A 23,246-nucleotide genomic window follows, 5' to 3' on the forward strand; every position below is an offset into this window, starting at 1 on the left:
CTACATAAATAACATCTATTTTTGCAGCAGAAATGTACAAACAAAAATTACAGACTTTATGAAATAGATTTCAAATTAAATTTTATTTATCTTTTTATGTTTTTTAGTTCTTACCTACTAACTTCTACTACTCTGTAAAAATAACGAAATAAAATACACCACGTGTTTTGTATTATTATTCGCTTATAGCGAACTCCGGATATAACGATCCAGTTTTAGTTCATTTTTCAAGTTCGTTATATCCGGACTCAACTGTATAATTTAAATAATGTAGTTGAAATACTATAAAAATTGAGTTGCGCGACTTGGGTTCTATTTTTTCAAACTTTTAGATAGAATTTTAAAATTGATATTACTCCAGAAAAATAACAAAAATATGTAATATTAACCCCACTTCAGGGCTACAGCGATAGGTAGCAGGGATTTAATAATTATTATTAATATTCGTATTTCCATTAACTTTATCATTTTATCGTGTTATATGCTTATAGTTCTAATTGGTATATCACAAGTTCACATCGATAAGAGGCAGAACCGTAACCACTTCAGTAATAATCGAGAGCAGGTGCGAGCGAATTAATTAAAAGTTTTGCTAAATACCGAATATTCTGTTCTTTTTGGTTTCTACTATGTGGTTCCGATGTCATTGTTTTTAGGCTGTTTAAGTTGCACTGAAAGATGCAAGTCTATTAGCACTAAACCGAATTTATGCCTTAACAATTCATGTGATTGATGTTAGAGAATGGTTTTGCCATAGTTACAAAACCGTTTGCCCTGACACGTAGTATTACGAAAGAAAAACAACAAATTATGTAACGTTTGCAAAAAAGAGTCGTTTTTCGCGCTGCTCTGTTATTTTAATCCAATTTGCTGGTCCACGTTCCTTTTCGATCTGTTCGAAATAGCACAATTGCGAAAGCAAAATTACATATCTGACTACTTGTAAAATACATAAGCTTAAAATAAAAACGTAGTAAATAGCCAAAAAGGATCGTTTCCAGACTGAAAATTTAAAAATCAATCACGTTCAAAGCCAAAAATTACATGTAAAAAAACCTGATTATCCTTCACTCTCGATGATATAAACAACCGTGATTTTTCTCAATTTTTCTATTTACACGTTTCGTTGGATTGATTACAAAAGTGTCAAGACACATTTAGGTTACAGGGTATTGTGTAAGTTATCAATCGCAGATGTAGTCAAATAAAATGCGATTTCTTTCGCTTAATTAATCAGGAATGAACTGAGGAATTTAAACAGAAAATTTTGTAATCCTCTTAAAAAAAGGGCAGATATGCCAACTGTGCGCTAAATTGCGCAATTTGCGCTAAATGCGAAAATAACTCAACTGGTTACTGACTGATTCATGATAATAATGTCATTTTCGTTATTTCAAATGGACTTTTGTAAGGTTTCATGAATTTTAGTTCTTGGCCTCATACGAGTAAATGTGATTTTTGACCATGAAATGAAATGAATGAAATTCACAGGGTGACATTAATCTCGTGACAGTAGCCAGTGTCACGGTGTCGTATGTCAAACCATTTTGATATGACACTAACGTCGCGACACCGTGACTTTCAACTGTTCAGACAATGACACTGTTTTGTACATTAATGTCACCGCGTGTACAAGTTTTTATTGTTCCGTTATTAAATTAAATTAAATTGTCCGTTAGTTGGTAGTGTTCTACAGATAGCACAGTGTAGCTCATGCGTACAGCAATCGAATGAGAGTGCAAGTCGGCTGAGACGTTTAAAAATACTTTAATCTAATTTTAAATCGCTCATCAACCATTTCACGTTTTTATCGTTTCCTAAAGGTTTTGCAAAATCGAAATACACACATGAATAAATAAGTATGGATGCATTCAAGTACAGTCCTGCAGAATGATTATATCGAATATATATATGACTGCGCGCTCTATGATATCAATATTCGCTATCATCAGCTATCAAGTCAGTCTCTCGAAGTCTCTTAGAAAATGTGTTTCCAAGTGCGGATAGTGATTCACTGCCGGATGACAGCTACTTGATCTCAACTAGTGATGCTACTTAAAGTAACTATGGTTTTTCTACTGAGCCTTCCTTCCGCTTCTCTTTCTGAAAATCATACTTTTAACAATACCGGGTTAAAGTACCCAATATGGCCAATCGACAATTGTACATCGATGTTCGCAACTTCTTCAGAAACATGCAAGAAGGTAACACAGGAAAAGACCAGCTGCCACATTTGCAATGATACAGGATGTACTATACACGTAGCAGTGCTGTTTCCAGAAGATTCAGAATACATTTTAAATCTGAATAGGGTAAATCACATTGTTTTCACAATTTTATCTACGTTTGATAAATATTCACTATGTTTAAGAGTGAGGCAAATGAAAGTGTCAACGTAAACAAAAATACACCTCTCTTCGATATTCTGACGCAGATTCATATAGGGCTGGTGCTTCTCTGTATTATTTATTTGTCGCACACCTGTATATAAACACGTGTGCTTATTTGTCCGTTTCACATCATAATTGATAAGACCAGATGTATTCGATTGATGCATTTCCCATGAATTTCTCTTTTATTTCATTTAGACGGACAAACAAATGTGTTTTTGTCCGCAAAAAAATCATTTTTATAAATCCCAACAGATTTCCACAATAAATAAATGACGAATGATAAAAGTTTAATGTATTCAGACAACGTGCTGGTCGAAAATAATTGCAACCACCCCATCTTTATGTATAAATTACGTTATATTCGGCCGTTCCTATATAAAAAACGCTCCACGTCATGTAACGCAATATAACGTTACCTAGTTTTTCATTAGCAAATTTCCTCATACCTGTATAATTAGAAAATTATATCAACAAGGATGAAGCCAGTAAAGAGAGAGAGTCCATCTTGCGGAAAATAACCCCAGGGCCCAGGGTATATCTTTCAAACATGTTTCGGGAGAGATTACTTTCCAAATTAATTTACCTCTGTTTCCAACGTTTGCATTTATTTACATTTTGTCAATAGAAAAATTTTGATTTTTTTCCTAAACAAATTTTAATCAAGGTAGTAAATTAGTCGAAGCAGGCTGTATTTTTATTAAAATTTGGAAGCGCTGTAATTAGAGTGGCAGTAAATAATATGTGAAACAACCCAATAATGCTCTAGTTGTAAAAGCGAAGAATCCACCAGAAAAACCTATAATCGAACACGTCCTGACCGGAAATGGCCGGTCTTAAAAAAGTAGCTGATTGATTATTTATAGTGTAGGTAAATGAAATTTAATGGTCGAAGCTCGGGACATAAAAAATCGGAGTGGTTGCCAGTAAACATTTTTTTATTTATTAATGTTTTCCTATGATTAAAGTGATACCAATCCTTAAACAATATAGGCGTAATATCCATTATAATTAATGATAGTACTTTCCCTATTAAAACTCGGGCAAATATTAAGTTATTTATATAAAGCAAAACGCGGTAAACAGTGTTTCGAAATAACTAAACCACAAATATGAGCGGCTTATAGATTTTTCTGAACTTTTCACTTGCCTAACATGATTGATGATTATTTATTCATTATCAGATTTCACATATGTTTATTCCGATAGCTATCGCATATTAGTCGCAATTTTGATAGGTTGAAAAAAAACCGGACTATGCATTAGTTAATTGAACGTTCTCAGAAAACATTTTCATTTACCACCGAGTGAAAAATCAATGGGACAACCAAAATCAAAATTTATAACTGATTATCCATAGAATACAGAGCAATAATTATGAATCGCTTCAGAGTACATATCTAATTGGTTCTAAAAATAAGCGTAATGCTGTTCACTTCCAGATATCTTATCATACATGTTTTAAAATAAAGGTAAGAGTTCTCCAGATTTTTACAACCGCTTCTAAATCTTTATATCTATTATTATTTTGTCGATCACATTATTTCATAAATACCAGTCGCATGCGAAAGGTTTTTCTTCAATAATCATAAAAATTGAAAGATCAATTATTATAACATTTTCAGATGCACTTAATGAACGTAGCTATTGAGGCCCCTGTGCATCGTTTATTCAGTTTAAATAAATTGAAACTTCATCATTACAAAATTGTTTTATTCTAGTTGGTGTGTTTGTACACAAATATAATTAATTCACTTCCTCTTATCAATATCCAATTAACGTAAGCGATCCAGTCGAGAATTCTCATTCTGACTAAAATGACACTGAATGAGACCCTAAAATAAAAATATTAAATTGTGCTTTTCGATTACTTCTTACTCTATGTGCAGGCAGAAACAACTCTTCGTGAGGCAGTTGACGATGTTAAACATCTTGTCCCGAATATTGACTTTGAATTTAGAGCTATGAACGATGGTTGCTTATCCGAAATCGCTCTCGGTCAAATTATCGATGCGAATGAATGGTGCCCGCATGTGATATTTGGTCATACATGCGATTATACTTTAGGTAAGTTCTTTTAGTTTTTCCCTGAATGAGTGCAAAATATTGCTTAACTCCCAGCCTCAAGTATTTTGCACTTTTGTTGCTGTCTCATATACAGTTTATAAGTTGATTGACATTCCAGTTGAAAGTCGATTGGATATCGCCAGTAATCAGGCCAATATAAAACATACAGTCAAAATCAGATAAAAGTCATGGCATCACTTGTGGATTTCAGTAGTCATTATCTTGATCTAAATGTAAAGATATCGACGTTTATTTATAATTGCAAAAATGATTTCAGTGATTTAAAATAATCTTTTCTAATTTTAATGTATAATCGTGGTATAAATATAACAATAATACTGGTTTATTTAAAAAAGATGAGATGTGCAACGTAAATTAAAAACTGATAATTTAAGAATACCTTAGATGTATCTTGTTCAAATCGGTTGATTAATTACTGATTATCTACAACTTAGACGGAATACTTATGCTTACAGTCGCACATGGATTTTAACAAATCCGGCAAACTTTTAATATGCATTGTTGAATCAGTGATAGCGAATCCGGCCGAAACAAGAACCGAACTAAAAAATTTAATTGAATTAACTGAATTTTGCACGTAAGAGCTTTATTGCACTTAGCAGTTTCACATTGCATAAAAGTAAATTTCTGTTTACTGCAACAAAAAAATATTTTAACATCTTACGAAAAATTGAAAACTCACTTCCCGATTTACATCTCAGTATACAACATTTTAAGAGAATTTTGTTTCGTGCTTGAAACACTGATTCATTTGCAGGACTGAAGTCTTATTTATTTTGCGGAAATGAGAAACTGGAATATCTAATATTCAATTTTGTTTGATCCTTTTCAAAGTATTCAGTCCGGTTAATATATAAAAAAATGTCACAACCGCAGCTTGAAGGAAGCGCGGAATTGGGAAAAAGTCACTTAACTTAAAAAGCAGCGTTAAAAAACTTACATACAAGATGATTGAGAATTCATTGCCTGTAAACATTTTCGTTACAATAGTAAACGCTTTTACAGCAAGTGTTGGAAGGATTGCCAAGATTCTGGGCAAATCTGGGGCGCCCCTGCTATCACCTAGTGGATTTACGTACGATTTTACATCAATAAAAAAGGTATCCATGGAAGATGAATTTTATCACCTCTTTAATATTGGCTCTGCTGGATATGCTTCGTTCGCCGAGTTCTTGCATCTGATAGCCGACAGGTGAAACATTAATTTGAGACAAGTAGGTAAAAAAGTAGAAAAAAACATTTTTAGTTATGGATGGAAGAGGTTCGCGCTCATGTACCTCAGAAATGAACTTAGCGAAATTGCTGGCGATCAGGCATGTCACCTTTTGCAATCTACTTTAATATTGGAATTCTCAGCTAGTGAAATTGACTATCAATCCGGTGACGTAGAATTACTTAACATCACATACGACGCTCTATTAAAAGAAAAAGTTGGAGTCAATTACGGAAGTAAGCAAAATAATTACTGTCTTGAATACTCACTAACTTTAGTACTACTATGTGATTCTAGTTGTTTTAACTTGTGCCAGTCACATGAATATTCGGAATTTAGCAATTCAAGCTGCTAAACTTGGGATGATGGACCAAGGAGAATATTTGTTTCTAAACTTTGCCCTTTACAACAAGTGAGAGTAAATTCTAAGATTGTAGGATTGAAGGATTTGGCACACTGGATAATTTGCTGATAGTTTTAATGTTTTGGTATAGCCGAATTAATATACTGTATAATATATTTTAGTGCACATGAACCAGATAAACCCTGGTACGATCCAAACGACACGGAGGAAAATAATACGTTGGCCAAAAAAGGTTTCAGTTCAATTCTAACATTTTATCCATACAGAGAAACTGATTTCGACAAAGTTAAAACCCAGTCATTTAGAGGCTCCTTTTATCTGGATGATATTTACAACAGTATGCTGATGTATGTTCAAGCGATCGAAAACTTAACTTCAAATGCATCGGTAGACTCACTTAGGGGATGTGATATTACTCGATATATGATGGGAAAATCCTACCAAGGTAAATGCATCTCAAATTGCCTTTGTTGAAAGTTTCGCTTGCATACATTTGAAACATTCTAACGCTTCAGGTTTATATGATGAGGAGATATTGATTAACTGCAATGCCCAAAAGGTAGTCAATTATGCTTTGGTGGCACAAGACGAAAATGGAATATCTAAAGTTATAGGAGTATATTCTGCAGGAAACAAAACTGTAATTAAATGGGATCCTGGCAACATTACATTTCCACCTGATGTACCTGAATGCGGATATGATCTATCAAAGTGTCCCAGTAAGTATCTTCTGAAGCAGAATTCCCCAACTGGTCTGTCAATTATTGGTTTCAGCTTATGATAAAGTGAATATCCTATTTATAAGTCTGATTAGCGTAATATGTGTCGGTTTACTAATAGTTGCAACTGTGATCTATAGGTAAGTTACATTTTTCCAGCTTTACCACATTAAATAAATATTTTCAACTGTGAGTTAAATAAATGTTTAAGTCTTAGGACATTAATCAGCAAATTAGTACAATTAAAAACTTAAAAAGCATATTTTGCCATCCGTTCAAATCACTTTCAGGCATTATAAATTAAAAGCAGAGATTTACTCGAGAGCATGGAAAGTCAATTACGACGAAATAGCCTTTCTGTCAAAGGAAAGAAGAAGCAGCATCCATTCAATTATGCCCCTTAAGGTACGACAGGAGTGATATTGGGGAGTTCTATTTTTAAAATATCAATAGTAAAATTGCTTTAGTTACTAATTGTAATTTTGGCGGTAGGAAATGGATGAAATGAGCTTGGCGGGCGACAGCCAACTTTTCGCACAAATCGGCTATTATAAATCAATAAGAGTCGCTATTAAAAAATTACCTGATATCAAAGTGAATTTGAACCACAAACAATTATATGAACTTAAAGTGATGAAGGATTTATCCAATGACAATCTAGTGAAGTTCTACGGAGCATGTATAGACAGTCCGAATAACTGTTTGCTCATAGAGTATTGTCCAAGAGGAAGTCTTCAAGACATTTTAGAAAATCCCCAGTACAATTTAGATTGGGCGTTTCGAATGTCACTGATTATGGACGTTGCTAGAGGAATGAACTATCTTCATGACAGCGATGTTAAGTCTCATGGTGCTCTAAAATCATCCAATTGTTTGGTAGACAGTAGATTTGTCCTGAAAATATGCGACTTTGGTCTGCAGTTTTTACGGGGCAATGACAAAACTGAAGATTCTGATGAAAACACTTATCAATACTGGAGGCGTAAGTAGTTCAAATATTTTGGTTCACGGCTTTATTTAAGCTTATCAATGCTTAAGGATTTCTTTGGACTGCCCCGGAACTCTTGCGAGATAAAAATCCTCCACCTGCGGGAACTCAGAAAGGAGATGTTTATTCATTTGCCATAATCATGGAAGAAATAATCATGAGGGAAGGTGCCTTTTACTTGAAGGACTCGATACTAGAACCTAAAGGTGAGTAATCTGATCAAAATCTTCTTAGTTTCATACAGTTGTTTAGTATAACAAAATACTCTTCTGATAATCCCGGAAGCCCTACTTACAAAACAATTCGAAGTATTGTAGCAATACATCCCACTTCCCTTCGGATTATTGGGGATTAGTGCACTCTAATTCGTATGAATTCGGGTCTGATTGTTTAATTACTACCCTTTATAAATTATTTATAAGTTTTATTTTCCCGACTGCATGTATTTGTTATGACATTCTTATCTTTCCTGGGTCTCAAAGTTTGAAGCACACATTTTTTGAATATCGTTTATTTCAATACATTTCGGCGAGACATCAGCTCCATCATCATATTTAAAATTTACACAAACTCATGATTGGTAAAAATCAACGTTCTTTTAGGTCTTTGCCTTCTTGAAACCTTAAATTTGTCTGAATTTGAAGTTGCAAATTCAGACAAATTTAAGGTTTCAAGAAGGCAAAGACCTAAAAGAACGTTGATTTTTACCAATCATGAGTTTGTGTAAATTTTAAAGCTGATGATGGCTCTGTTGTCTCGCCGAAACGTAATGAAATAAACGATGTTCAAAACTTTTACTTCATACTTTGACTGAGTCCCAGGAAAGATCAGGATATTATTTATAAGAACGAGATATTCTCACAAAATAAAGAATAGGACCATCATAGCCTTGTGAGTTATGAAATAATTATTTAAAATTGAATATATTCAAATTAACGGTTAGTCGCGAGCAAAATCCTGCTGGGCGAAGAATTTGAAAGCCCAAAAGTACATTGGTTACAATCCGGCTCTTTGAACAAATTCTACTCAACAAATTCGCAAAGAAATTGGCCTGCGGAGATGTGAATCTGACGTTTTTAATTTACCACTAATTCCTGGCCATTTAAAGTACCAAAAAATATTTAGCGCCTTTGATCTTCCTCCAGTAATTATCGTGCTGAAAGGCACGAAGGCAAACCATGCTATGTCATTACCAGACACTTTTTCTGGAAGGTTTCCCCATTTACTTTATATAACATTTGTTTACACGCACAAAATGCGAATATCAAATTAGCAGTCAAAAACATTGCTCACAATAAAATTTCGTTATGTAAAAGTAAATATTCTATAAATACCTTGGCAAATACAGTCGAACTAATATTTTTTCAATTAAGTTTTTGTCTTCCTTTTATGGCCATTCTTAAAGAACGGATTACGGTCTTAAATAACCTGATCGAGCAGAAACCTTTTTATTTGCGGGGGATTAGAATTTCTGGAAAACGCATTTCTCGTATGAGAAGAAATATGCTGGATTACAAAAATTCCTCAGCAGCAAAGGCGGGGCCTTTTGGGAGAAAGGGCGGGCCCATAGAGAAAAACTTGTCCCGTTTCCCACGAGGACCATTAAAAAATACGCTCATCAATATAAAAAAATCGCTGCAGAAGCCAATATTTCGGGCTCATAAGCGGATAAACCTAATTAGTAAAGGCAAAGTTGAGCGTTCTGAGAACTTAGGAACTGTCAAAAGCGGCTTACCGAACGCCAACAAACCAAAATGAGGGTTGGTATGAAAAAAATGAACTCGTCAAGCATCAAATATCAAATTGCTCACATGTTTTAACCTTGAGGCGGAAATTGAACTTTAACGAAAGTTACATATGGAAAATCGTGTATTTTCCACATCCGACTTTTCTAACTGGCTTAGACACCTCTTTCCGAGCAGAAACCCCTCCGCCGCGGGGCGAAATTTAAATTATCAGCGAATCGCGTATTTCCATAACCCGCACTACACCCCGCATGCCAATAAATAAGCGCCGCATAGAGCGCTCTCTATCAGTCGCAACATTGCTCCAGTGAGGGAAAGATGTCAGACCGGAAACCCCCGACTTCTTCGGAAGTCGCGGGGAATTCTGGTCGCCACAAAACTCCCGAACGTAGCAAAGTAGTGCCGCGAGTGAGGAACCCAGAGCGGACACAAGAGCAGCTCCGAATGAGTCTCAACTTGCCTCCTCGGGAAAACTCTCCTAGTCCAGGTACTTCCGCAGCAACCAGTCCGAGAAGAGCCGTAAGTCCTCTTCTAGAAGTCCGGCGCCCCATTTGCACCCTCAAATGTGACAACTGCACTTACGCTCTGTGGCACCGCTTTGGACTCATCTCTGGAGGGGCAGACTCAAGTAAATACTCTTCATTTTAAGTAATCTTTGCCGCCAAAGTTTGCAATTATAGTAAATTTTCAATTGGTACTAAATTGCTGAGGAAAACTGCTGTTGGCTTGTTTCTAATTTTTGGCAAATTACCTACTCCATTGTCATACAATAGCAAAATCCCCAAGTCCGATCGAATTGATGATCGTTCAAACATTTGAAGTGAAAAGTTTCACTTTTAATTAGCAAACAGTCGGTATGGTTTTGGGCATGGTATGGCTGTGACAGTGCTATTTGCTTTCACCCATTTGGTCGCACTTTCATGCAAACAGGAAGTAGCCAAATAACATGTAAATAGGTATTGTAGATGAATGAAGATGGCATGAAGAGTACCAAACAGTGCTCCACATTTGCCATTGAAGCTACACTGCGCTTACTCTCATTTTACAGACCCGCCTCAATAGCTACTGACCAATCCCAGTTTCCCTCATAGATACCGCAATTTGGCGGAAATTTTTCCAATTAAATTCCTGAGAGCAACACTGACTCGAATTCAATACATAGGTATTTCAATTAAGCATCAGCTTAATGAAAGTATGCCATAAAGTCCAAATCGTCACATGCAAAACATTTAAATCTTGCTTTGATGAATTGAGCTTAACAAGGTTTCAAATATATTACATAGATTTTTTTTCCCATAACATACGAAAAAATACTTTCCGCCTTTCTTAAAGGCACACGAGAAATTAATATGAGAACATAATAAACGGAGGTGCTTTATAATGTTTTTTGTCATTATGTATTTCGTTACTAAGAGACTTGTTCGTAAAATAACTAAGGTGGCATGTAGTCGCACAATAATAGTCTTTTCTGTTGAGGAATAAACATGGTTCTATTTGCCTAATCGATTTCCTACAAAAGTGTTACAAAATGCATAAATATCCATTTATGAGGTAGCGTGAACTTCCGTTTTTATTACACACGCAGAATGTACAAACGCAAGTTACATTACGAATTGGATCAAATTTAATACAGGCAATAAAATATTTAAAATTAAATTATGCGACGCTATAACTGAATTAGTTCCCTTTTGATATAAATACTAATTGACAATTGACTAACAATGACTTGATTTTAAGTCTAACCGTAAATTTCCATTAGAAATTGAAAAATAAAATCTTTTGTTGTACTTCATCCCTTTTAGCAATTTTATATTTCATCATTTGATATATATTAATATTTTCGAAGGTTTCATTGCATAAGGACTTTCTACGCCATCAGAAAGCGAAGTAATGTAGAAGCCAACGAAGTTTGCGTGTGAGGGAAAGGAAAGGAAAAATACGAACACTTAACATCTTTTAATTACTTGGTTCTCGATTTTATTCCGAAGAGTGAATTGGGATTTATTGAGCTTTGGGAAATGAAATAGAATCGATTTTTATTCTCTACCTGAGAAGAAAATCCCCTTTTCTCCCGCGATCCCTAATAATAGGCTTTCAGTGGATTAATCTCTTAATTAGTTTCATTGTGTATCTAGATTACTCTTTAACACTGGACTTTAAAAGAGCGCTTGTACATTCTTCTTTATTATTTATATATTTATTTGCCCATACGGCCATGCTATTTGAACCCTCTACATAATTGCAATTATAATCATGTTGCAGGCAAATCTCATTAACGTGAGATCCAGGGCTACGTTATTAATTAAATAGAAAATTTCCTCTCTTTCTGACTTTCAACACGCGCTTAAATGAACGATGATTAAAACATCTTGCAGATAATAAAAGTTACTGCAGAAATTTAATAGCACGAAAAAATACAGCATTCAATTATTTGCCATATTAAATAGATTGAGCAAAATGTTTTATGCAAATTACCATCGTAGAAATTAAAAAAATATTACCAATACGACATCTTTCAGTATGCCAAATTAATTAAAAAAAGGATATTTGGATTTCAAATAATCTGTTCATCTAGAAGCTAAACCAGGTTTATATAAGTTGAAAAGCGAATTTTTCAAATTTGCAACATTGCAAACAAAAGAGTTTCGAGCGCGTTAAAATGGGCATAAATAATAACTGGATGCTTGTCATCACGTCCTAAATTAAAACACATGCTAAACAAAGCACAAAATCGTGTTTTCTGATCTAGAACGTGACTGATTCTGATCTGGGTTTACCCCTGAAAGCGGATTTCAATCAGAATCGAATTGAAATCCGGACATATCTTCCTTATTAATTCAAATTCGCATTAGTTCTAATCTACATGGGCCGTTTTATCATTCGCTTTGTGAATAGTATTACTTCCAGATTGTTGGTTGTCAGAGAATACCTTCTGGGGAATCGCACATGACTCAAATATAATTTTGCTGGCTGTAATCCTGGTCCTTTATGTAAACGTTCCTTGAATTCCAACTCAATAGTTCTTAATTGAAATCAATTATACGATATTAATAGCGACTTTCTAACCGGATGTAAAAACTTTAACTGCAAGAGGAATTTGCGAGGACTAATAGTATTTATTATTTTTTTACACATTCATCTTTTTGAAGCGTACCAAAAGGCTCATTCAAATTGTCAAAATGTTTCAACTATTATTGTTTTTAAATACCAGTCATTTAATACTAAAATTAAGTAAAGCTATTTTTTTCCAAAGGGGATCTGATTAGTATTAGCTTAGTGACCTGCAATGAAGCCAATCAAATGAAAATTGGCGTTCTCCAACTTCTTGATTGCTTCAGTTTTTTAGACGCCTCTAAAAATTATGTCCTTCCCTTGCTAATGTTCAAAACGATGAAACTCGCCCCTTTAGGTACTTTCCCTTTAACTGGAATTATGGGAAAACCCAACCGTTTTGCATCAATAAAATCTTTCTAAAAAACTTGGTAAGTCTTTTGATAGCATTAATATTTTCTAATTGTTTCAGAGATTATCGATATAGTTCGTAAAGGAGCAGATGCAAACGACGGAGTCCCTTTACGGCCTACAATATCTAGCGAAAATGTCAATGAGCAAGTTGATGAAATAACATCTTTGATCGAAAAGTGCTGGTCCGAAGATCCTCATGAGCGACCAGACTTTAGCACCCTTAAGGCCAAATTGCGACAACTTAGCCGCAAGTAAGTTGCTCTGAAAATTCACACTATTCTGTAAAAAAATCCCATGAAGCAGATATAATATATATTTGTTTGATATCGAAAGCTTCAATGCGAAAGCTCTATTATAATACGAATATATTTGCTTTGTTTGGCTAAATTTATACCTGCTAGACATTGTGGACCGGGTAAAAGGCATCAACGTAAAAAAGGCGAAAATTGATGTACTTAATGCTTCAAGAGTTTTCGTGAATGGAGTTTGAATGGTTCGAAGTGACCTTTTATCAGTCCCTGACGCTTCAATTTTATTGTGCAAACATTAAGATGGACAGTTTATTTCGTTTGCTCCGTATTTCCAAATCACCATTATGTTCCTGGAATAACCTGTTTCCCTGTGCCATAGAATTGCTGAATTATAAATGATGCAAGAGCATTATTGTTGCCAGCTGAGAATTGTAAAAATACACAAAATGAAAAACGTAAATGTGGCTATTTGCTTAACGGAAACGTTTCTGCCTTCTTCTTTTATCAAATTTCAATGAACTTGCACATTGCTGAAGGTAAACTTTGCATTTACTGTACTTCATTCAGAACAATGATTTGTATAATTCATATTTAGAGCTTGCCTAAAAGCTTTTTGTAATTTCACGCCTGCAAAGGCTTTAAAAAATGCCGCAAAAAGCAAAGTTTATTAAATAGTATAGTAATCATATCAGTTTTATGAAAAGTGAACCTACTTTTCAGTAAACCGTGGATATTTCGATCAATGTAAGTATCGATAGCCAATTCAAACCGACTAGACGCTTTTAGATAAAAACTATTTATAGTTTTGTTAAAAATTTGCACTAGATTGATTTAGCAAGTAGTCCAAAATAAATAATAAGTCTGGCACATATCAAAAGACATTATTTCGGGCTTTGAGGCGGTCGTGGACTATAGCAAACCACTCGTGCTTGGTCAGAAAGAAATTATATTCCACGGCGGCCTAAAAACCCGAAAAACTCATCAGTTTTAAGTTCGGGTCAGTTGCCAAAAAATATCCAAAATCCTTATTCTCGTGCCACCTTTTGACCAAAACACATTAAATGGACCCAATCGATTTTCCAGCGGGTCTTTGAACTACACAATATGCTTTAAATCCAGGATGAACACGACAGTTTTCCCATCTGGGAATTTGCAGAATGTAATTGTTTAATAAACTTTTGGAACAAATTGGACACCTTTTTTGCGATTTGTGAGAATTCTAATTCGATTTATGCAGGTTGGAAAAGTATTTTTGAGCTCATCAAGTCAACTCTATTCGAGGGAAATTCAGACAGACCATGTTTCACATAGATCCAATCGTTCCCCATTAAAAAGATTATCATCTTAAAAGTTAAATCTAGACAATATTTTGCGTCTAAGGTACATAGTCTAATATACATACCTTTCTATTATGTATGTAGAAGCTTATTAACTTAGTTTGTAGTCATAGCGCATCAGTTAAAGTTCAATATATTAGTTTGTCCATAGTTATGTCAGAGTATGCATATTGGCATTGTGTTGAAACTTCTCTTAGATATTCCATACTAATTAAGTTAGAGTTGGACAGTGCATCATGCAGAATGCATGCCTGAATGAGAATTGTTTGCAAATTTTTAGTAAACAATTTGTATGGAATTCATTAATTGCCTCAACCAACAGCAAAATGATGCAGACTTCAGTCGAAATGAGCTCGGTTTTGCTGCATATTCAAGTGTGTCCAAGTATGCAACAATTCAGAACATGGTTTATATTTTGCTTTGTCCGTTTCTGTTAACAGATTTAGTAAAAGAGATAGACTTTCGATGCCATTCCTTGAAACAAGTGGGTTTTTCGGGTTTTTAGGCCGTCGTTCGGTAGAATTTCTTCTTGACGTTTCGCAAGCACGTGTGGCTTGCATCTTCAGAAGTGGTTTGCTTGAACGCTTATCATTGTTCATCAGAACAGTGTAAGTGAAAGTGAAAACCCACTTGTTTCAAAAGATTTAGTGTTGTGTTGTGCATTAATTCGCAAAAGCAAAATTAAACATCTTTAATTAATCATTTAAAAGTGAAACGCCATCTAGGAAGTTATCCGTTTTTTGCAGAGAAAATGATATGAACTTGCTGGATAATTTGCTAACTCGAATGGAACAATACGCGAACAACTTGGAAGCACTAGTCCAGGACCGTACGAAAGATTATCTCGAAGAAAAACGTAAATGTGAAGAAGTGCTTTACCAGCTCCTACCAAAGAGTGTTGCCCAGCAACTTATTATGGGTGAATCAGTCACAGCAGAGGCGTTTGATTCTGTTACCATCTACTTCAGTGACATTGTCGGTTTTACTGCTCTATCTGCCGAAAGTACTCCGTTGCAAGTTGTCGACTTGCTCAATGATCTTTATGGGTTATTTGATTCGAGAGTTGAGCATTACGAAGTTTACAAGGTACAGTTTATATAAAAGACGCTTCCTTCTAAACGGCTCCCCATTCGTCAAGGGGCAAAATCAATTATTTACGCAAATGCGATATTGTCAAAGATTAATAGCTTTGAGCCTTTGAGAATTTGAGTTTGGTTTTTATGTTGCGATGCAAACTATGCAAAACCGAATATTCTCCTAGGTGGAAACAATTGGAGACGCTTACATGGTTGTGTCAGGCCTTCCAGAAAGAAACGGTTTGAAACATGCGTTCGAAATTAGTCGCTTAGCTTTGGACCTTTTGGGTGCCATCAAGCAATTCAAGATTCGTCACCGACCAGAGAGTCCACTACTTTTACGCATTGGTCTACACAGTGGACCAGTGGTAGCTGGAGTTGTGGGACATAAAATGCCTCGTTATTGCCTTTTTGGGGACACCGTCAATACCGCTTCCAGAATGGAACAGAATGGACTGCCTTTGAAGATTCATATTAGTGAAGCGACCAAAAAAATATTGGATAAGGTTGGTCGATTTGATGTTGAACTACGCGGGGAAATTGAGATGAAGGTAATGCCACTTATTTTATTAACATGTGCGTAAAATGAAATGCTACAGTACATGTTTGGGTCATTTTAACTGCTAATTGAGTAAACGTTAACTAAACTCTTAAAAGTTGTTTTCGGTATTAACTAATTTGAACAGTGAACCGCATTGAACATATTTTGTTGCCATCCAAAAAAAATTGAGGGAGTTGGGGATGAAAGGCTGGTAAATACGGGATGAATCATCACCCAACATTAAACAATAATTTCAGTTAAATTGCAAGTTTCCCCGTTTTTAGAAGAAAGTGTTCACAAAAGGAATAGAAATGTATGCGGGATATTTGAACATCTGTATTGATAAAATGATTGCACTTTTTTCACAGGGAAAGGGCAAAGTAGTGACGTATTGGCTTAAAGGAGAAAACCCCAACAATTTATACTTAGGTGACGATTGCTTATCCCCGGTTGGGGTGGTGCCCCAAAGACCCAGTACACCGCGCCCTCGGAGTTCCTATCAAGATCCCCAAAATCCCCACACAAAAGTGGTTGATTTAAGACGAGTTATTGATGAAGTGGGTTTCGTTAATGAAACCTCAAGACCGGCGATAATGAATCATAAAGATAACGAAAGAGATCAGCAGGTGCCCGAAAATCCAAATATTTCTGCCAAAAATCGCCGTGATGAAACTGAGGTTCCGCTGCTTTCAATCACGGAACCTCCTTTCGGGGCCAACGCGTAGACTTTTTCTCCAAAACATGGAGAACTTTTAAATGTCTTGTTGTATAATAGATAGACACTTACTGTTTTGCACTATCAGATGTTGCTATGGAAATCTAATTGTATTTATCTCTGAATAGTTTTTGGAATTCTAAATGTTATTTGCATGTCAATGTTCAATGTTAATGTTTCGTCACACTTTTGAAATTGATGTTTTGCATGATCTTTACCTCTAATCAGTGTGCTTCTCAATAACCCCGGGGTGTTAATACTTTAACTGTTCTAATTTAATTAAAATAGAATCATTGATTCGTTTGAATTATAGTACTAATTTTTACAAATGCGTAGAACATTCTAAAAACTGGCCAGTTCAAGCGCTCTTAAGAGTTAGAGTTAAAAACCCATATGTATTAGTTTAAGGATGTGTTTCATTCAGGAGAAAAAAACGTGAGCATTGTCCTTTAACATAATTGAATGAGGTCAACAAAAGTGTGAGGTAAAGGTTTATTTTTGGGGTTTCATTAAAGCCGATAAACATTCATGGGAATGCCAGTTTTCGTCTTCCAAATGCGACACAACGCCAGATAGGTTTAAGGCATTATAACCATAGCTTTAAGGTTCTACAAATTAAAAATGTAAAACACTATTGAAGACGCTAAATAGACGACCAGACCTCAGTCGAAGTCGTCTTATGTAGATAATGTTTTACCCGTTCAATTTCTCTTCGTAGTCTAGATACTGGGGCCTCCCAAATATGAATAGAGGAATTCTCCTTCCTAGCGCTTAGGATATGTATTTATTCAAACTACTAAGACTAGGTAGGTATAAGGTAAATGTATTTAGTTACACAATTCTGGTTCAGTTTTAAATTACACAACTAGACCGCCATGAACATACTATTATTTCCTTTAGACGTACTCTCACTGTTTTCTATAGTGGAAGACAAGACACAAAAGTATATTTTTGAACATTTATATGCAGAAAATAATTCCATGTAATGTGTATACAGGGTATTTAAAAAACAGGGTAATGAGATTTTATTAGCATTAATATGTTATAATATGTTATAATATGTAGTTCGAACACCCTGTGTATGCACAAGAATTTTACGCTTCTTTTAAGCAAATACTAGTGTACCTATAAGCAAATTAAAGAAGTTGCAACCTAAAGCAGCTACAGAGCAATTCGTTTTAAACTTGTTGACATTATAAGAGATTTTATATTATTTTAAATAATAGGATTTTGTGATTGACATGAGCTGTAAATCGTCGTCTAGCTTACCTAGACATGCACAGGTTGTTCAATAAAAATATCTTTAGATGAACCAAAAATTAACAGGTGCAAGATCTTAGCTCTAAAGTGCAATTGAACAACAATAACACTTATTTTCATATCCCAAAAACAGTAATTTTCAGGTGTATTGAGTCCAAAATAAAAATTCCCAAAAAGGAGTTTTTGAACATCTGCCACTGGCTTGGGTTGAATCAACATGAACATTTTATGAAACGGTTATGATTTCAGCTTTATTTTATGATGCCATTTTACAGGTTAAACTAGCAGTTTTATCCTGCAATTAAAAGCTTATCACTAGACATGACCACTTGTCACTGCACATGATATTGCATTAGAAATATATCTGGCACATGATTTAATAGAAATACTGATGTTTTCTAGTCACTACGCAGAGTATTTATTTATTTTTATATTTTTTATTGAACGCTATGCTGCAGTGCTATACAAACGATATACAATCAATATATTTATTTTATATTAATAGAATTATATGTACTGTTCCTAGTTTTTAATATGACCTCTTATGTATTAATTTGGCGACAAGTCTAGTTCAAGAAAAGCTTACGCTTTCTAAGTTAAGTGAATGTTGAAGCATGTGGATTTTAAAATATATGGACGTCAGTATTTTAAATCTAGCGCGTTTTATTGGTAAGCGAATGAAAAATTGCAATTTATCGGTAACCCAATATGCAGTCAAGAGTACAACTAAGTTGCTCTAAGTTTTAGCAATGGTGTTTTTGATAATCCAGGGCAGATATCTATTGACTCTGGTGTAAATACCTGGACTACCCACATTTCCACATTCTAAACCCCATGAGACGACCCCAATAGTTACCCAGCGCCCATTTGGCAACTGATACATCAAAGGCCCTCCAGAATCACCCTGCAATCAATAAGAAAAAATACAGAATCGAACCAAACACTACATTGACATTAACAGGCTCAGGCACCGAAAAACCTGCCTGAACCTTTTTAATATTTTATTAAGGCTTCGGAAGGTTTCCTTATAGCGTATACATCTCGAATTTCCTTTTTCGCATATTTGCATTTCATGTTTCATAAATTATTTAATGTCGCCAACATGTTTTGCAGGTGCTCTTCACAAAAAATCCTGTTACCCCGGCAAAAAACGTAATATAAGGAAAAACAGGAAACGCGGAATCAATTTTTCTAGCATATACGGAAAATGAGCAGATGGAAACTGCGAAATTGCTTGTCGTCGCGTATCATACCAGCGATGTAAAATTCTCCTCCGGGAAATAAAATTTTCTGGATAAATTGTTGGGAAATCAAGCGCAAGAGCACGACTCGTAAAAATTTTCCCATAGGACATTGCAAATAAATTATAGGTGCTGGTCGTAAAGCAACCCAAACAGAGAAAACAGTTTCATTACTACTAATTACCTGGCATGAGTCTTTGCCGCCTTCATACGCAGCAGCACAAATATTGTATTCAGTAATTCGCTGCAAAAAACTGTCAACACATTTCTGCTGATTCCATACAGGAATCGACACCTGCAAGAGCATTTCTGAGAAACTGGCTACACCATATTTTTTATAGCCCCAACCAGCCACTACCACAGTTTCATCCTCAAAATTGACACCTTAAAACAATTATCTAAGTACAAATGAATTCACACATTTTTCTACGTACCCGTCGGAGGAAGACAAATGGGCCAAATATATGAATTAAATGACGTAGGTTCTGCAAGTCTAACAATGGCAATGTCGTTTTCATACGTTGAGTAGTCAAAATTTTCATGGTTAATTATTTCAGCAACGTCGTAGTCTCTAAATCGAGTTTCATTCGACTTGGAAAAGTCGTATTCTCCTAAGCGCACTTTGATGTTTTGGGGGGACTCTCTAAAACAATTCCTTCCATTCAAACCTAATCATCCTGAAAATATCTGATGGAAAGAAATTTGAAGGAAAATACTCAAACCCTTGAAAGCAGTGAGCTGCACTGAGTATATGATTGTCTGTAATAACAGCGCCGCCACAAAACTGCTGCTCAGAACGTTGCTCATAATCTTCCGGGTGATAGAAGGCTGCCAGCCAAGGCCATTCTTGTACCCTAGAAGATTGTTTGGAATTCATCGTGCGACCTTCAGCTGAAAGTCCGCAACCTGCAAACGTCCATGAAGGACAGAATTTTTACCGAAAAAGTCCATGCTTATACCGGTGATATTATTTTGGTCCCCATAATCGTCTCCGCCAGCTGGAAGGTCCATAATCAACTGAGAACCGACCATACCACTTAATGCCACGTCATCTGGACAGCAAACTCCTACAAACCTAAATCACGCGAAATCTTCCAGACATTTTCTTCTAGTCGGTTGAAAAGGTGATTTATTTCAAGTTCTTACGGATGTTTCGTTAATTTATGTTTATGCAACAGAATCGCAACTGCCGATGGATGGTGTATGCGCGAGATTAAGTAAAGCCAAATAAATTCAAATCTTAAAACCCACAACACGTGTTAATGTTTCGTTTTTTGTTAATGTTCTTGTTTGTTTGCCTCAGGTAAAACTGTCCACCAATTTGACTTCAGGCCCAATCCGGCTTTTTAGAGCGCATAATTTATTATATCAAGCATGGTTTTCATAGGGCCACGCTGAGAGCATGACTTTGTAGTAAAAGCTGGCCAATAGATAAACATATAAAATGCCAAAAGATTCCTTCGGACTTACGCCGACTTTTTGTTATGTTTTATTATCTATAAGTATGGTTTCTGTTTCGCCACGCTGAGAGCATCAATTAATTGACTCTGATTGCAAGATATAAATTGAGAATGAGTTCTCGACTCTCGAATCGAGGTAAAAATGCAAGTACCTACTTTGTTCGTGAAGTCGCCTTTTTTACCTTCAAATCATCATAACTTCCAAGTTTTTCAACCGATTGCAATTTTTCGAGATCCAGTTTTCATAGAAAATTGTACGTGATGCAAATAATTCTTATATACAAAAAGCTGTGTTTCCAAAAAAATGCAACCTTAAATACACAAAGAGAACATCGATAACATTTGCCTTGAAAAATCGTCTTTTGGTCCTTCGAACTCTTATGACTTTTTTTCAACTAAGTTCAACTAAGACTTTCTCAAATAATTTCAGGTTTGCAAAATACGATTTTTACACAAAAGCACTCACTTTATAACGAATTTTCAATGATCTAAATCGATCCCGTATTAAGAGAGTTACTAATTTATTCATATTGCAGGAATCTGGTGCGCCATATAATTATAATAACAGCTAAATATTCATATTATGCCTGTCATTCGTGTTTACTTTCTTAAATTATCTTTGAAATCTTCTGGATCCGTCCTTGATTCCTAAGCGACATAGTTAGGTCAGCAACTTTATCTAAATCCTGATCATTTCATGTGACCAGCCACTCCAAATATAAAAATTTCCAATTTCCTTATAAATAAAATAACCAATTTCCTTATAAATAAAATTAATTCACATTTTTCAAGCTTCGAACGTTATCGCTGTTTTGACGGACTGTGGCTTTACAGCTTTGAAGTTCCCAATTTTTGCTTGACAAAGAATGCGACTTGACCTCAATGGACTGCGAGTGAATATATTTTTCATTGCAATTATAACCCTTGATCTTTCCGCAGATGTGAATAATAATAGAATGAAGGATAGAGAAACTAACGTTTTTTCTATGACGCACAAGTATTCCAAAGTTGCTCTTGTTCCTGTTAAAACGTCGATAGGACAAAACGTTAAGTGTTTGCAATGCCCTTTCGCATCACCGGGACCAATACATTCTTGATAACGTTTGTTAAGCTAAAATGAAACAAAAACGTTAAATGGCGAAAGAAGCTTGATTAGAATTACCTTAAATTTCCTGCTTAGACCCAGAAACCGTTTTCGTCTAATATGACCGCGATTTACATCTTCATCGTTAGATATCACTGAGTCAGCTTGTTCTATAATTCGGATTATTGGATTTTGACCTTCCACAAGTTAAACGCTTACCTGGTCTTAGTACTAAAGTATCACAAAAATATGCAAAAGTTAACAGAATAACAAACCAATATTGGATTAACACGGGCATTGTTGGTTTGGATGAGATGCTTTTTGTAACTGCCAAATTATATAAAATTTGTTTTTATCTTTTCCCGTTCACTAGGTGGGTGTCTTCCTGTCGGGTATTGCGCTAAAAGTTAGCGATAAGGCCGTGGACAATTTTTCCATGTGAACTTAGTAAGTTCTTTAGGTATACAATTAGAAGAATTGCATCTATCATACAAATACTTGCAGAAAGCAGGATTTAATGAACGTACCTACTAATTACTAAATTGCTAAAATGTATAACTGTAACAAATTGACGCCATTTCATCTCGGCACTTGAATATAAATAGAATAAAAAAATAACGAGCAGATACATACATTATTTATTCGGCCTGGTCTAATGGCAGCTACAAGGAAACCAGATTTCCAAAGCATGTTATTAAATATTTGCATGCGCCTACTCGTTGTACTATCACTCCTGTCCTGGTTTTTGTAAAATCTGGCTTATATATTACATTTATATTATAATTGACCAAGTGTCTATAATTGGCAAATAACATTTTACAAACTTGAGCGACCGGTATAAAAACGAATTTAAGTTGCTTTTCCCATATCGGTTTTAAGTAAAATCCTTGATAGATTTTAGACTTCAGCTCGAATCAATTCTGATTCGATTAAGGTTTGGTGTAGAGTCTTTCTAAAAAATATCTAAAAAGCACGTATCAGCCAAAAAAAGTTAGGCTGATCTTGTTTGATGTTCTAAACCGTGATTCCCAGTTGTCTAATACAAGTACTAAACAAATATTCTGATATGACAATGATAAATAATGATAGCCATCTAAATGTACGTGCGAGTTAAAGCGTCTCCCTACAATTTAGCTTACTTTTCAAAATATATCAGTATATATCAGACCGCTCGACTTTACACCACTCATATTTCCTTGCAAATGACGATTTAAATGTGCGTCATTAATGAACGACTTAAGATAACTATGTACAATGGGAGCAATAATAGGTTCCAAAGCTTAAGGGTTTTTTTTTTCACGATATCTGT

At 35.1% G+C, this 23,246-nt stretch overlaps 2 protein-coding genes across 2 annotated transcripts; one reads left to right on the plus strand and one right to left on the minus strand.

Moving 5' to 3' along the window:
- The first annotated feature begins 1,918 nt into the window (after positions 1-1,918).
- Positions 1,919-16,947, plus strand: LOC109541035 (atrial natriuretic peptide receptor 1). Its single transcript, XM_019909707.2, has 15 exons — positions 1,919-2,312; positions 4,280-4,457; positions 5,484-5,670; positions 5,725-5,927; positions 5,989-6,103; positions 6,217-6,500; positions 6,571-6,774; positions 6,830-6,914; positions 7,065-7,179; positions 7,267-7,756; positions 7,813-7,968; positions 13,031-13,223; positions 15,307-15,646; positions 15,822-16,187; positions 16,546-16,947. The coding sequence occupies exons 1-15, from the start codon at positions 2,049-2,051 to the stop codon at positions 16,900-16,902; spliced, it is 3,537 nt and encodes a 1,178-aa protein (XP_019765266.1). The 5' UTR covers positions 1,919-2,048; the 3' UTR covers positions 16,903-16,947.
- A 748-nt stretch (positions 16,948-17,695) lies between these two features.
- LOC109541037 (trypsin-1) lies at positions 17,696-23,168 on the minus strand. The gene is made up of 8 exons (XM_019909708.2): positions 22,157-23,168; positions 22,016-22,107; positions 21,831-21,964; positions 20,353-20,468; positions 20,116-20,299; positions 19,828-20,036; positions 19,578-19,777; positions 17,696-19,056 (listed from the first exon to the last, which is right to left on the minus strand). The coding sequence occupies exons 1-8, from the start codon at positions 22,233-22,235 to the stop codon at positions 18,889-18,891; spliced, it is 1,182 nt and encodes a 393-aa protein (XP_019765267.2). The 5' UTR covers positions 22,236-23,168; the 3' UTR covers positions 17,696-18,888.
- Positions 23,169-23,246: the final 78 nt, after the last annotated feature.

The sequence above is a fragment of the Dendroctonus ponderosae genome, unplaced genomic scaffold (assembly GCF_020466585.1).
Source record: "Dendroctonus ponderosae isolate FM_Combo_2020 unplaced genomic scaffold, Dpon_F_20191213v2 Dpon_F_20191213_1, whole genome shotgun sequence".
NCBI lineage: Eukaryota > Metazoa > Arthropoda > Insecta > Coleoptera > Curculionidae > Dendroctonus > Dendroctonus ponderosae.